This window comes from Sturnira hondurensis, unplaced genomic scaffold (assembly GCF_014824575.4).
Source record: "Sturnira hondurensis isolate 20B ecotype Veracruz unplaced genomic scaffold, ASM1482457v3 Scaffold0014384, whole genome shotgun sequence".
NCBI classification, from domain to species: Eukaryota; Metazoa; Chordata; class Mammalia; order Chiroptera; family Phyllostomidae; genus Sturnira; species Sturnira hondurensis.
The window spans coordinates 15,768,309-15,784,503 of NW_028087015.1; the positions used below are offsets into that span (position 1 = coordinate 15,768,309).

The 16,195-nt window shown below is 40.6% G+C and overlaps 1 protein-coding gene across 3 annotated transcripts in view; it reads right to left on the reverse strand.

Annotated features, from left to right (window-relative positions):
• Window positions 1-16,195, reverse strand: part of CTNND2 (catenin delta 2) — an 837,284-nt gene that overhangs the window by 230,516 nt on the left and 590,573 nt on the right. For all 3 annotated transcript variants that reach the window (XM_037063010.1, XM_037063012.1, XM_037063011.1), the window contains one exon: window positions 12,389-12,521. In XM_037063010.1, the coding sequence (XP_036918905.1) occupies window positions 12,389-12,521 (133 nt within the window). The remainder of the gene's footprint in view (window positions 1-12,388; window positions 12,522-16,195) is intronic.

Consider the following 16,195-nt stretch of genomic DNA (forward strand, 5'->3'; position numbering starts at 1 on the left):
GTGAAACCGATTTCAGGTTTCTGACCTCCAGAAGTGTAAGATGATAAAGCTGTGTTGTATTAATCCAATAAGTCGGTAGTAATTTCTTACAGCAGCAAGAGGAAACTAATGTAATCTATATTTAATGTCCTCTGACTGTTTTCCATTTCTTTCTTCAATAACCATACAAACACCTCTCTGGTCTAACATGTCCTAGCTACCCCATTCCATGTCCACCCAGCCTTCCCATGGCCTGTAATTCTTCATTTTCTCATGGATGTTTGCTCCAGCTTAACCAAAAAGTCCACAAGCCCCTTTTATGAAAGGTCAAGCAAGTGTGCTCTCACTTCCTCTTGGATATCTTCAACTAATTATATAACTAAGTAATATGGGGGGATTATCTCAGAGTCAAAATTTACTTGGTCCAATTTGATTTGGGGCATAGTCACAGGCCTGTCCGTGTTGGCTTCTGCTCCTGATATTGCCATTCTTCAGAGGCAAGAATGAGGGTGCAAGTGGTATGAATAATTGTATTCTTTGGGGTAAGCCTCACTCACCAAGGTTTTTACTCAGGCCAGAGGGGCAAAGCCATGGGTTAGAGGCAAAAGCATTAGGCTGCATAGTTAATTACCTATGATGGATTCTTGTTCTACATAAACCCTGATATCGCTATTATTCATTGCAAAATACCAGTGTTTGGATCGTTCTGTCTTGGTATCACTGATAATAATTTCCTTTACCAGAATCTTTGCTTATATTAATTGAAAAAAATTGTCTCATTGTTTCACCCTTAAATCTCTTAAGTTGTGTCTACGGCCTTCTTGACATATCTAATAATGACAGATGAAACTAAAGGCAAGCAAATTACTCTTTGAAGAGAACATTCCACCAAAAGTTCACCCATCCTATCTCTGCTCCACCTGTCTGCAACACAGGTACTGGCAAGCCAAGTTCAGTTCCCATATTTTTGTATGCCAAGTTTTGTGTCTTTAGTAAAACTTCAGATATCTCTGCTTGCTTGGTAAGAGCCAATGAAAGCAACCAGTTTCCATATGTGTGCCCCCAAATCATCTTTGCAAATAGAGTCTGGAGTCCGTGTACCAGTTCCACTTTGGACATGTGCATGGACATGTAATTTTGATATTAACAGCATGGTGCATTCCTGTGAGACTGAGAGGCTGGGAGCCAAGGACAACCAGCATATACTAGAGATAAGACACGATCTCCTCTGTAGAGCCAGTCTCTCTAAATTAAAGTAGATTGCAAGGGGGCTGAGCTTCATCGATGCAACTGCTATTATTCAGGCATATTTGGGAATGTCAAACAAGATTTGGTATGCCCCAAAATTGTTTGTAGGTACGTGGGCTAGATCCCCCAAAAACTGTTTTTAGGAAGAACTGAGAGAAGGGAAAGACTGGCACTGAAATTCAGTAGCCAGCTTCAGTGGTTAGGAAGGGGGATAATTCTGGGTGGAAAATGGTTTTTAACTTTTGAATTAGGTGGTCTCCCTTGAAGTCTTAAATGTCCCTTATAAAATGTGGAGGCTGGAAAGCATTATGCTGAGTGAAATAAGCCAGGCTGTGAAAGACAAATACCATATGATCTCACCTTTAACAGGAAGCTGAACAACAAAACAAACAAGCGAGCAAAATATAACCAAAGACACTGAAATACAGAACACACTGACAGGGACCAGAGGGGAGAGGGGAGAGAATTTCAGGGGAAAAGAAGAAGGATTCACAGGAACAAGTATAAAGTACACATGGACAAAAACTAAGGGGGGTGGAAATGGGAGGGAGATGGGGAGCACTGGGGGGAGGGTGGGCTGGGATGGGGGTAAAAGACAGAAAAATGTACTTGAACAATAATTAAATTAAAAATGCTTAAAAATAAAATGTGGAGGCTGTAAGTAAAATAGGTGGTATCTGCTTTATTTTGTCAACTTTTTTTAGTTCAGATGAGACACAGAAACACTAAGCTAGGAGTGGTTCACAGGCAATCTCACCATTTGTCACATTTTTAGGCTCTGAAAGATCTATTACATGAGTGGGAAGAGTGACGGTTGATGTGAGGCAGTGGTACCTGTTAGGAGGGGCAATAGTGCTTGGCAAGGGTGGTAGACTTTGGCGAAATACAGTGATGGAGAGTGTCAGATGTGACATTATTTGTGTCTTTAGGATAGAAGAGAAAAACAGAAGGGTGACATTTGCAAGAGAAACATTTTATTCCTGTTAGGCTTCTCTGTGACCTATATAAAATATCAAAATCCAGTGTATTTGTGTTATATATAAAAGAATTGGGGATAGCTGGGAAGATGATCCTCTTTTTGCCTAGTGGACCAGGAAAGAAAGAAATGAGCTTAAGAGCTGTAGGTGGTGAGAAGAGAAGGGATAGTAGTTAAAGGAGAATTAGATGGAGTGTCAAGGACTTGGTAAGGTCAGAAGACTTACTTTGGGACTTAAGAGTATGCCATTAGGAGCTTCCCTTCCTCATATCTTTTTATTTTCCAGTCTTTTATAATCTGTTTCCAACCTTCATTTCCAGTTTCCTTTCATTCAGTCCACACATGGGAGTCTTAAAGCTTTCCCACCCCTGCCCAGACAGCAGATTCCATCACAGGGATTTGTAGCAAGGATGGACTTCCCTCCCACCCACCCCACAGCCCACAGGAATGGTGTGGGAACACTGCCTTTCAAGGAGTAGCACACTAGAGATGAGTTCCCAGCATTCCGATTGGAACACTCTTTGCTGTTCCCTGTGGATACAAAAAGACTGGCTAGTATAATATTATTCACCCACTGCTATAGTTTTATTATTGCTATACTTCAGGGATGTTTTGGTTTAATGAGGCTTTTGTGAGCCGTCCTGGGGAACCTGGTCTCTTTATATACCACTGTTTTCAGGGGAAATACATTTCTCAATAGTAAGATTCTTTCTTTCAAAAAATCTTTGGAAGTTAAAGACAGTCTGTGAGATTCTTTCTCTAAAAAAAAAAATTTGGAAATTGAAGACAGACAGACAGACTGTATTAAGATCCAAAGGAAATGCAGACATTGTTCCATGGGCAAAATGAATACCAATAGAAGTCAATGCCTACTCAGTGTTTCAGTTTTTATTCAAGAGGTGCATTAATTAAGGAGGATTGTAAATGTAGAAAAGCAATTTGAATTTTGAAGAGCTCTGAACAAAATTGATTGTTTTCTTTTCTGTATATTACAGGTTCGGTTAAAACGTGCACAGGAGCTACCAAGCAAGAATAGTCATCCTATAATGATCACCCACAGCTTCATGTGAAACATTTAAAAGCGATTTGCAAAGATGAAGTGCATGTAATAGGGAAGAGATGTGTCAAAACATCTATAGGATAATTTTGGAATAGAGACGCATCTTTTCCAATAAGAATCTGGCTTTGAATGACAGAAGTGTGGCTGAGCCAGAAATTTGCATACACTTAAATAAGTCAACTGAGGTGCTAATCCAAGTCAGGAAGGCTCTAGTCTTCCATGGTATCTGGTTCCAGCCCCGCTAAACATTTCCAAGATGGTGCACGCACACACAGAGAGCATGGTCACTGATGTATCTGCAAGCCTCATCAGGTTGAGGAGGTCTGAAACTCGAATCTGGAATGGTCAGGGGATAAAGAGGTATGAGTGCAAGATCATTTACTGAGAGTGTATTAGGGAAAGGGATTCCAGAAATATAGAAAGGCAAATAATTGCAGTGAAACTGTAAAACAGGAAAGTATGTGTTATAATCTACCGTATTTTGCCAGGTATAATGCACACCCACATTTTTGAATGTATTATACATGGGATTGTTATACCCATGGCATGCAATCATTATTCCCAATACAATGTGCACCCTTATATTTCCCCAAAAAATTTTGGGCAAAAACGTGCACATTATACCTGGAAAAATATGGTATCTATGGACAGAACATGTTAAGGAGGCTCCTTGTGTTACTTCTATCAGTACTTTAACAAAGTCCCCTCAGACCCAAGCCACTTCGTTTTTATCACACATTCTCAATCACTCTGTGATCACCAGCAGAGGCTACCCAAGGTTAGCTTCCTTCCCACTTCACGTATTCATCCACCTTCTCCTTCACAGCTTCTCCTCATCTTCCTTCCGATCACCAGTTACCCTCTCCTTCAACCATTTAATGATTTCAATCTCTCCCTAAGCAGTCTTTCTTGAAATGTGCTACTTTCCAAACCACACGGCCAAAACGCAGGCCCCAGACTTCTCTTCTCAGAAGATAAGGCCTTTTCCCTGCAAAGCCTACACAACCTGGCCCTGGACACTCACCTCTCTAACCATCTTCTACATCTCTCCCCTTGCTGGCCCGACTGCAGCCACCCTCCGGGCTACTCCTTGTGATCAACTGAATTGTGCCCTCCCAGAAGGTTTGTTGAAATCCCAACCCCAGGTACCTACTAATGTGAATTTCTTTGGAAACAGGTTCTTCACAGTTACAATCGAATTAAGGTCAGGTCTCTAGGGTGGACCCTAATCTAAAATGACTGGTGCCCTTTTAAGAAGAGGAAGGACATACAGGGAGACACAGAGAAGAGCAGGTCATTAGATGTCAGAGACTTATGTGTCCACAAGCCAAGGACTGAGGGCCACACCAGAAGCTAGGAAGCAGCAAGGACACATTCTACGAGTCTCAGTGGGAGCCTGGCTCTGATGATACCTTGATCTTGGACTTCTGGCTCCCAGACTTGTGGAGGAGGAAATCTGTTGTTTCCAGCCACCCTGTGTGGTACATTGTTACAACAGTCCTAGGGAACTAACGAACTCTGGACTCCGGGAGCACAGATTGGCTCACTCTCACTTCCCACTTGTTCTTGCTTTATGCATGGGAACCCTCCTGCTCAGAGAACTCTGTGGTTTTCTCTCACTACCTCCCTGCTCTGCGAAAATACCATTTCTCAGAGATGACCCTCCTGACCAATGTTTTGTAAAATAGCAGTGGGTCCCCACCCAGACCCCCACACCCACGCTTCTCCACCCCCATTGCCATTTTGTGCTGTATCTTCAGGGCTACTAACACCATCTGACATATGATAGATTTAGGTCTTCATTTGTTTAGCACCCCCTCCCCCAGTCATCTGAGTATTGTTTGTTCACTGATATATCAACAGCACCAAGAAAAAAGCCTAGAACTTCATGGCTGCTCAATAGATATCTATTGAATGAATATATTCATTAATTCCACTTTCCCAAAATATCAGTGTACTAAGCATTTGGACATGTTTATGTGTCCTTTTATTTTGCAGGTGTGAAGGATTCTTTTATTCAAATTGCTAAAGGCAGTGGTTGAATCTACTTGTTTCAATAGTGGTTCGGCACAGACCACATACAACACGCGCTTTCATTGTTCCCTACAGCTGGAACAGATTCCAAACTGTGAATGATGAACAGTACAGGTAAAGCGGAGTACATACAGACATTCTGTCCATGCACTATGACATTGGCTTTATACTTAACTGTTAGGAAGAGGTTTCTGTAATTTATATTTGTAACATACTGATAATAACCCCCCTTCCTTAACCTCTCACTCTGGCTGGCAGTCTCTGTGTGTCCTCTCTGAAGTCACGTGGGGTCTCCTGACATTTTCCAGTCTGGAAAACTGAGGCTCAGAGAGGTAAAGAAACTGGCCCAAGATCACGAAGTTAAAAAGTAGTAGAGCAGCCAGGGTTCAAAGGCAGGCAGCCTGGCTCCGGAGCCTGTTAGCTCGTAGTATACTGTCTACTGACATCTGGTAACTACCAGAAATTCTCCCGCAAAAAGTGTTGAACAATTTATGATGAAGGAAAGAGAAGAAATGGCTCAAAGATAATCAGCTGAAAAGATAGATAGCACCTTCTCTTGAGCTATATGAGACAGGAAGGATCAAGAATAAAATAAAAATGATGAGGCACTTTAAGTGCAGTAGAAAGGAACAAGTCTAAATTATGTTTTAAAGATATGAAATGTTCTAAACCAGCCAATAAAATAAAATGTGTGGGGGAGGGGAAAGGTGTGCATGTTTTTATACACAGAAGTTAATTTCTGTATTTTAGTTAATACCACCAAAGATAACACCAATTTAGAAAAAAATTTGTGTAAGTGGCACAAAAATATTGAAAGTACATGGAAATGCACACGAACTCTCTCTCTCTCTCTCTCTCTCTCACACACACACACACACACACTCCAAAGTATAGAAGCCCTTAAATATGAGCCCTTTACCATGAATGCTAAGTGAGTATAATTTTTCTAGAAACTTCTAATTTAAAATTCCACATGATAACCACTACAGGAAGCAGGAAGCTTTCTCTGAGTCCACAAGACTGAGTTTTATGCGTCTGTCAGCACTGTCCCAGGCCAGGGACCTGCCCTTCCATGGTGCCTAACATGAGGTGTAATACTTCCCTGCTTACATTCTGTCTCCCCAGGAGACTGTGAATGCCTTGAAGGTAGGATCTATACATTATTATTATTTGAGTCCCCCACTAACACAAAACAGGCTGTTGATATATTCTTTTATCTACTACAACTAAAAACTCAATTTCCTTAAAAAAGTGCTTTATTGGAATTAGGATGGTCAGGCAGTTGAGAAAAGGTTTGTTAGCAGTTAGCAAAATTAACTCAGCTTTAATTTCCTATATAAATTGTTCTTATTTTAGAGCTTCGTGAGTTCACTATATAAGACTTTTAAACACTTGGAACACTTTGCTTGCATATCTGATAGAAAGAGAAAATCAGTCCAAGAAGTAAATGAATTCATTGCCAGTGCTAGTCACCAGTCATTTTCCTTAATAGCAATAAATGTAAGTCAGTCCTTCCCCATGTAACATTATATAACAAAGTTTGAGTTTTTTTATAAAGGCATGTTATTTAAATTATGGTCTAATGTTTAAAAATATATTTTAACATTATTTAAATTTTTAAATTTCAATTCATATTATTTTAATATAGAATCTTAATTAAAATTACTAATTTATAATTAAATAAGTTAAAATATTTAAATTTTTATTTTTAAGCGTATTTTATTGATTATTTTATTTACAGTTGTCCCAATTTTTCTCTCCCCTTTCTCCTCGTCTTCCCTGCATGGCCTCTCTACACTCTCCAGTATCCCCCCACCTTAGTTCATGTCCACGGGCTGTACGTATAAGTTCTTTGGCTTCTCCATTTCCTATACTCCTCTTAACCTCTCCAGTCTATTCTGTGCCTATCTATTATGCTTCTTATTCCTTGTACCTTTCCTCCCCATTTCCCCCTCCTCCTCTCCACTGATAACCCTCCATGTGATCTCCATTTCTCTGATTCTGTTCCTGTTCTACTTGTTTGCTTAGTTTTCCTTTTTTAGGTTGTTCAGTTGCTGATAGTTGGGAGTTTGTTGTCATTTTATTGTTCATCATTTGTACCTATTTCTTCTCAATTCTGCCCCTTCTACCAGTCTGGATGAATGTTTAACTCCTTGGCTGTTGGACTTCCGTGCAAAGGTTTTCCTGGCAGTTCTGGCTGTTCTTTGTTTTTAAATTGATTGTTATCCTTCTTTCAGTTCTGCGAGGAAGCGAAGCATTTTTGCCTATGCCTTCATCTTGGCCAAACGCTCTCAGAACTAAAATGTTTAAATTTTAAAAACAATCCATTCTTGTCATTGGAAAACAGGCAAATACTTTTTTTAATCTGAGGAGACACATCACTTCAAGTGTGACCATATAGTGTACACATGAACATATATGTCCCGTTTGTATCTGGCTGCCCAGGTGCCGGGCAGCAGGCATGCTCTGATGTGCGCAGGAGGAGAAATGGGGGGGGGGGGACAGGGAGGTGCAGGAGGGAAGAGCATAAAGTCAAATCACTGCAACCCCAGACAGACACTTAGTACTGTCCTCTAATCATTGGGATGTTCTTAATATTCTTTACTGAGAAAGGGTTCCCAGATAGAACGAAGAAAGGGCTTATGAAAATACTAAGAAGTGATCAGCATTTAGGCACCTCCTAAAAATGCTTGTAGTACCTACACACGAGCAAGGTTTCATGTCTACTAACTCTCTAAATTATCTAAAGCTCAATTTCTCAGTTTATTGTAGCAGTCCCAACAGTTTAGGAGACAGTGTAAATGGCAGGCATAGTTCAAAGGGCGCTGACATTCATCCCTGCCAATCATGGCTCTGCCTCTGAAAGCAGTAAGACTCACCCGAGTATTAGATATTCACTGAAATATCTAATGATGAAAATGAAAACGGGCTCATGAAAATGAGCTGTGCAAACTTGGTGTGTCTGTGGCAATGACCCAGACCCCTTCCTTCTACTTTCTCCTTCCTCACCTGTCTGAACTTTTCCTCAACTGCTTTTCTTCTAATCTTACTCAGTCCGGCTGTGAACTCATGTTTGTATGATACCTTCCTATCCCAATTTTTGGACACTCACTGATATTCAAAGTATTTACAGCTGAATGTTCTACCCTGGGTCAGGGCACTCAGTAGATTGCAGACTCTACCTTAGTCACTGGTGCTTCTGAAATAGCCACGCAGGGTCTCCTCCTCTCAGTTTCACCTCCCTGATGAATGCCTCAAATCCAAGTTCACCAGACCAGTAGGAAAACTTAAGGACAGAGCTTTGTTTGGTCTGCTGATTTTTGGAAGTGAATTCTCAGCTTTATTTCTATAAGATATGGCATAATTTTGAACAAAACTGAATTTCTAGGCTTCATTATGTGAAAACCATACAAAGTGCTGTGATAAAGAATGAGAAAGGCATGATTTATGACTCTCCACATATAGGAGATTTCATTCTGTCTTTTGCTCAATGGCCTATCCACTGTGCGAGCAAAGTCAATACCAATAATGAAGCAGAGACTGAAGGGCTAAATCAATTCAATAAAATGCAATAGAAAGACTAAAAGACTGAGTAAATTTGGAAAGGTTAGTGCCTACAAGATTAGTATTTGGACAACAGGTAATTACAAAGATTAGTCCATGTATATGAGAACATGACAGGCAGTCATCTGTCACAAAGAGAGGACTATTACTAATGATTTGGGTCCTGAGTTAGGATGAGAAAACAGAACAGGTTTATGCAAAATCCCTACCAGAGGTTACTCATCTGTGTGTGTGTGCGTGTGCATGCATGGGTGCTCGTGTGAACACATGTGCACTCCCTATGCAACTGAAGGAAAAAGGGAAACTCCAGGTGGCTTATTTGGTATTTTATTTAGGCCTTTTGCATTTTCCCTGTTCCTCTGGGTTTTACTGACTTCAATCTCATTTTGTCAACATGGTTTCAGGCTGTTCCCTGTATCACCCTTTCATTTCTCCTCATCCCAGACTCCCAGGTACTGGGAGAACATTATGGCGAGGTCCTGGCAGTGCTGGGAGCCTGTAAGAGGTGGAGCTGAAGATGGCACCCAAAATTTGAACCAGCACTTTAAGTGCAGCCGTTAGAAGAATTTCTGTGCAGTGAGAGGTGACACAGGCAACCTGGAGGACATCCAGAGCAAAATAAAAAAAAAATGAAGACCACGTCCTCACAGACGTACACGTACATCCACCAGATACGATAGTAACGTGAGTGTCTTAACTGTGTTCCTGGCCAAAAAAAGAATGCGAATGAATGAGTATGTCACTGCTAAGCAGTTTATATACATTAAGTTACACTCCCTATAAGGACTCCACAGTGGAGGTACTGGGATCTCTTTTTTAAAGATAAAAAAGAGGTCTCATAAATAATGCCTTTCTCATTCTTTATGACAGTGTTTTGTGCAGTTTTCAAAAAAGGAAGCCTAGACATTCAGTTTTGTTCAAAATGATGCCTGATCTTATAGAAACAATGCTGAGAATTCACTTTCATAAATCAGCAGACCAAAGCTCTGTCCTGAAGTTTTCCTACTGGTCCAGTGAACTTGGATTTGAGGCAGCTTATTCAAGGAGACATAGCTGGAAAGCAGGGAAGTGTCACTGGAAGATGTATTTGTCTGACACTGATGTACATACTGGTCTCTGCTTCACTGCATCACCTCTATCTAACATAGGGCACTAGCCGGGGTGTGGGGGTTGCTTCTGATGTGGCCACACACAAGTCTTCAGCCAGCTGTCAGGCTTCACTACTACTGAGAGGCTTCAAGGCCAGTCCATGGATCATGTAACAGAGTCAGACCAGTGATTTTGAACTTCCTCAGGCCATGACGTCTGTATGGCCTGCCGGCATGACTCCTTGTAATAAAGAGTCGGACTCTATTTTTTGATGTTTGGCTTCTGACAGCTTTTAAGCCTCACTCTCCCTCTTCCCCTCTGCCCATATCTGAGTACACTGATAAGACAGCTCAGGCGTTTCTTTGTGTGGCCTCAGCAAGGACTTTGAGCCCCTTAAGTCCCTAACCACATGTGGGAATCTCACTCTGCCCACCCCACCCCCATAACTACCATGAAATCCCCAGCTAGCCCCATTCCTGCTCTCTCAAGCCATGTTTGGTTTTGCTTGGGAGCCACCCTAACCCCATGAAGCCTCATTTTTTGTGTTGTTCAAGTACAGCTGTCTCCATTGCCCCCTACCCCAGCCATCCCAGTAAGCCTCATTATGTGAGTAACCCACCCTTTTGCACTCTCTCTTGGGATGTGTGTGCTGTAATCAGACTTGACATAAGAACCCAATTTCAGGATGGAGGGCATACCACTTTCATGGGCGTAATATAACACTCCTGAACCAACTTTACACCAACAATGAGATAAAATGCTTTTGTGACCTTTAGAGGAACCCTTGAGACTGTAATCTTCAAAAAGTGATGGTATCTGGTCCCTTAAGCAGAAATCTGTCCTTCATTTTGAACGGCCATTTTGTTTTCTATTAAAACCAGAGAATGATTAAGATAATTTCCATCTGGGAGAGGAGCCACATAAGTTTAATGGATTTTTAGGTCATTTTAATAGGTGGCATGTTTTGACATTTTAAATTTATCTTAAATGAAGAATATTTTTCTTAATCTCAATGTAGGTATTACTGGCATTTGGGGCTGGATAATTCCCTGTGGTGGGGGTTGTCCTGTGTATTATATAGTGTGTCTTGCAGCAACCCTGTCCCTTATCCACTGGATGCTGAAGGCACCACACAACCTTCTCCAATTATGACAATCAAAAAATGTCTCTAGCCCTGGCTGGTGTAGCTCAGTGGATTGAGTGCGGGCCTGCGAACCAGAGGATTGCAGTTCGATTCCCAGTCAGGGCACATGCCTGGGCTGCAGGCCGGTTCCCAGCAGGGGACTCATGAGAGGCAACCACACATTGACATTTCTCTCCCTTTCTCCTTCCCTCCCCCTCTAAAGATAAATACATAAAATCTTTTAAAAAAGGTCTCTAGATGTTGTCAAAAGTCCCTTGGGTCAAATCACACCGGGTTGAGAACCACTGATCTATATTTATTCCATAAGGAAGGATAACTTTATTGATTAGGATAAGCATGGACCAAATCCTTTTAGTCTCAGTGGAAGAGACAGAAAAACTGTGAAAAGCCACTAGTCTATATACATCTTGATGCAAGCAAACCAAATCTATAATGAATTGCAATTATACCTTCAAATCTCTTTCCACCCTCAAACTATTTTAGATTCATCCTCAGAATTGTTTACATGCTATGGGTATAAGCAACCAAATCCATAACTTATAAAGTCCAGAACTTATAAAACATAACAAAATCTTTGTTAATGATTACTCAGCTTCTTCTGTGTAAATTCTTACCCCTTGTCTAAAAAGTCAGAGTTAGCTGTGCTGAGCACTGCGATTTTTCAGAAATAGTACATGCCATAATTTATGCACTTTAGTATATTTTCCAATACACAAAGCATGTTAACAATGGTTTACACAATGGACCCAGAAAATAGTCTCTGTAATGGAACACATATCTGCATCACCCACTGGTACTTCTGTGAAGGGCTCAAAATTCTTGGCTATAATACAAAGCTAGTTTATTGCCTAGAATTCCCGTCCTACCAATGAGTCTTCCAGGAAGGACAGATAATAGCATAGACTGAGTGTAGTAATCTTGTTGCAAATCGAGGAGCCAACATTTGATGCTTAGTACTTCTTTAGCATTCAGAGGCAGAAACAACTCCAGAGATGGAATTGCAAAGGAAAGGAAAGCCACACCCAAAGCACAACAGCTGAAAATCTTGTCTCTCTTAACACTATTAGCGCACTTATCCTTGGTTCTCCACTCCCCAGTATTCAAGTACTAAAATAGAGGACCGTGTGCGAGGCATGCCAATTAATTAGGTGGAAAGTGCTATGTTTCAGTTTTGCATATGGATCAAAGTTTTCCAACTTTACTTTTCCCACTTCTTTCCCCTTCCAACATTACTCTAAAAACCTCAGCGATGATGAATTGGACATTGGTCACTGGAAAATCTAGGAGTGCTTACCTCAGCTTTAATTTTATTGTCTCCAAAACAGAGGTGCTGTAAATAGGCTGCAGCATTGGACTGGACGGAAGGAAACTGGTGTTGCAACATCTGAATCACTTCAGGCAGTTCCGGGTCTCTCCATCCAAATTCTCTGAACAAAAAGAAGGCGGGAGAAGATGAGAGAGAAATCCTGCTGCACTGCCAACATACAGTTATCTTTACATGAGAATATTTCACAAATGATTGTTCTGGTGTTCTTACACAGGAATCCATTTAAAAAGATTTCCACAAGTAAATGGTTTGTGAGTACATAAGTGTGTGTATATGAAAAAATAACTTAAAATGGTACCCGATTTTATTAATAGATATATTTTTCATTCGGGCTTAAAAGGATAACTTTTATGGTCTTATTTATTTTTAATATATTATTTCAATGGTCTGATTCAGGTACAGTATTTACCTAAATAATCAGACAAGAGAAAATATAACTGAATGGGTCCAATCCAATATGTCATAACAGCAGTTAATGGCATCATTATTTTTATGGTTATCATTGTTATCATATCTGGGGATAAAAGTGTATCATTAAGACTTTATAAATAAAATTATTTATTTACAGAGTTAAGACTATTCATACAATGTTAATAAATTTAATCCATCATACATTTCTCTCTGGTACCCGTTTTATATCTTAGATACTACAAGAAGCTGATTGTTTATTTAGAGAAATATGCTCTAAGACATTTAAATCCATTCTAAAATATAAGGTTGGTTGTACCATTACACAAATAAATATTTTTTATGAAGTACATCAGTTCAATCAGTTGCAATATCTAGCTAAAAGGGCCAACTGTTTGCATTCTATTCATGTAACAGGAAGTCGATTTTTAACAGAGAAATAAAAAAGCGACCTGTGAGACCACAGATAAAAACCTGACCCCGTGAGCCACAAAAACATACTATTTATCTGAAGGATGGGGAGGAAGAGAAGTGAGAAGGCTGTACAACAACCACTCTGCTCCTGGAGAAACAACTCAAAAGCATACATCCCATTGACGCCAGGTCAGAGCTGTCATCTGAGAATAAGAGTCATGAAAAATGAGAGTGTGAAAGGAGCAGACAAAGGTTAAAAGTTGCCTTGTAGATTCTAACCCGTTCTCTTTATCTTTCCTTTATCACAACTGGTAGAAGTCGTCAAGCAAACCCTGGAACACAGTGTTTCCCTTACTGTTATTGGAGACACGACGAAACAGAATTCCTTTTGAACCGGCTTAGTTTTTATTGGAAGGATAAGGCATTCAATTTAATATGCATTAAGTATTTAATAAATGTATCTAAAACTGCAGGCACATACACATTTTCAAAAGGATAGAGAGTAAGTAATGCATTCTCTACAAAATATAATTAAGTGATTGCTGATAATGGACAAACTATTGACTTCTTCTTGGCTATGTGATCACAGCAGAAAACAATTATGGATTAAAACACAGGAAGCCTATTTTTCTTTTTAATTTAGTTTCTTTCTGTTGCATGACTCTCAGCCACCTCTACAACAGAGATAGCACGATTCCTTTTCTCTTAATAGCAGCATCTTAAAATTATGTTCTTTGTATAAATTAAATAAAGAATCTATAGAATACCCATAAATTAAAATTAGAAGTGCCATTTAAGCCACTGGATGGCTAGGATGAATTCAGATAAGCTTGTGCTATTGGAAAGTGCTTAGTAAAGAATTCCATTTCAGCCTGTTTTATTAACCAGGTGGTCATTATTCTATTAGGCTTACCTGGCACACATCAAGAACATCTTTGGAACAAGACCTCCAGGGGAACAGTCTTAGGGACCCCCAGCTTACATGTAGGAAAATGTGCTTCTCTGGATGCATATACACACAGCCCAAACTCTGATAGAACAGATGGACACTCCAAAGAATCAAAGGGGTCCAAGCTCCCCAGTCATGGGTCAGAAGAAAAACTACTGACAGCATCTCCCTAAAACCTCTGGAACCCTAAATGGGAGTCTCCTCCAACCCCATGACTGCCCTCCCGGACATAATTTCCCCCTTTCATCCTGCCCACCATGCCAGTCACATCTCACCTCACCATTCTTCCTACCTAAGTCATCAAAATATGAAAACATACAAACAGAATCGTGCCACTTTGTTCTAAAAATCCTTCAGTGGTTCTCACTTTCCTTGAGATAAAGATACACACACAGTCAGTCATACCCCATGCTGCCAACCTGAGAAGTTTTATTTATGCATCAAAAGGAAAACTCTATGACTTACACCCTTCATGGGCATCCCTCTGCACTTAGAAAAATATCCAACTCTTCACATCTGCTTAGGAGGCTCCACACATAGGACTCCTGCCTATTTCTAACAGCATCTTCTGCCACACCTCATTGGGTCTCTTGCACCAACTCCCCTGACCTGCCATCTTCCTGTTCCCACCTCCAGTCTTGGTACTTCTGCAGGGCATCATCCCTCGGGCCTTGAATGGTGCTGACTTGTCTTTATTAGGTCTCAGTTCAGATGTCTCCTTGGGGATTTCCTTGCATCTTTTAGCCAAAGAAACCCCAATCCCTCAAGTCATTTGTACCCTAGAGTTCTTTTATCCATGATACTTATGACTATCTGAAATTCTCTTCTATTTTTATTATTATTTACTGTAATCTGTCCCCGTCCCTCATTATAGGGACAAGGACACGGTATGAAAGAATGATGCCTAGAGCCACAGTGTCCCAGGCTTCATTTGGTGCAGTGAAAACTGCGAGGGTAGGGTGCTGGGAGAGAGCGGAGGGGGTGAGAGAGATCGGGAAGTTAGATCAGACCGAACTCAACAGTCAGTTAGTGTTTAATATGACTCAATTATCTCTTAGCCTAGGCCAGCTTTCCAGGATGGGGTTGAAACAAATGGTGTGCCCAGACAGTTTACTTCTGACTTATTCTAATAGCCATTTCCCATGTCTCTGGCCATGGCAACCATTACCCACTAAGAGTATACCCGGGTTTTCAAATGCTTTCCTTGATTTCACAGGGTAATGCTAAAGGAGTACCCCTCCCCCCCAGCAAAAAGTTTGGGGGAATGATTATAATAGCCAAGTTTCTTTTACTATAATAGTTTTAGTTCACTTAGATGAGATTCTGTTTGGAGTTTTTACTGCCCATGGAAATGGACTTCATAGGAAGAGCTGGAGGCCTAGAAGAAATAAAATATGCTTCTCCTCTGGGCCAGAACTCAGTCTATGATATAGTTTCTTCTTCTTTGGTTTTAATCCTTAAGGACAAGGAGTGACTTATAAGACAAAATGTCCTGGAAAGACAAATACCAGCCAAGGACCAGCACATGTGGAGGCACGAGGCAGTAAGGGTTGATCTGAGAGAGGAGGGGTGTTCGCATGGCTGGGGCGAGTCTGTGGAGCAGGAGGCCAGCCTGGATTGCATCTCTGCTCCGCCTACCAGTCTCAAGGTGGCTTCTTCTTTAGATTTTTAGTTATAGAACTTCAGTTCTGCCAGTCTTTACATGGTTATCTAGGTTGATTGGTCTATAATTTAGCTGGGATTTACATGTGGTCCCGGGGGGATGTGAGTGCAGTGTTCTCCTGCTCCACCGTCTTGACCGGAACTCTCACAATGACTCCTTTTAATTCAGTTTTTTCCATGAGCTAAAGAAGTGCCTCTCCTTACACTTATATTCCTTCAAATAAGTATAATGTCCAATTGAATACACCTCAGAAAAGGTTATTTTAAAAAGGCTATTATATATCCTTTATAGCAGCTTTAGAATAATAATTACTAGTATCAATCTAGTTCTTAACAGTTTA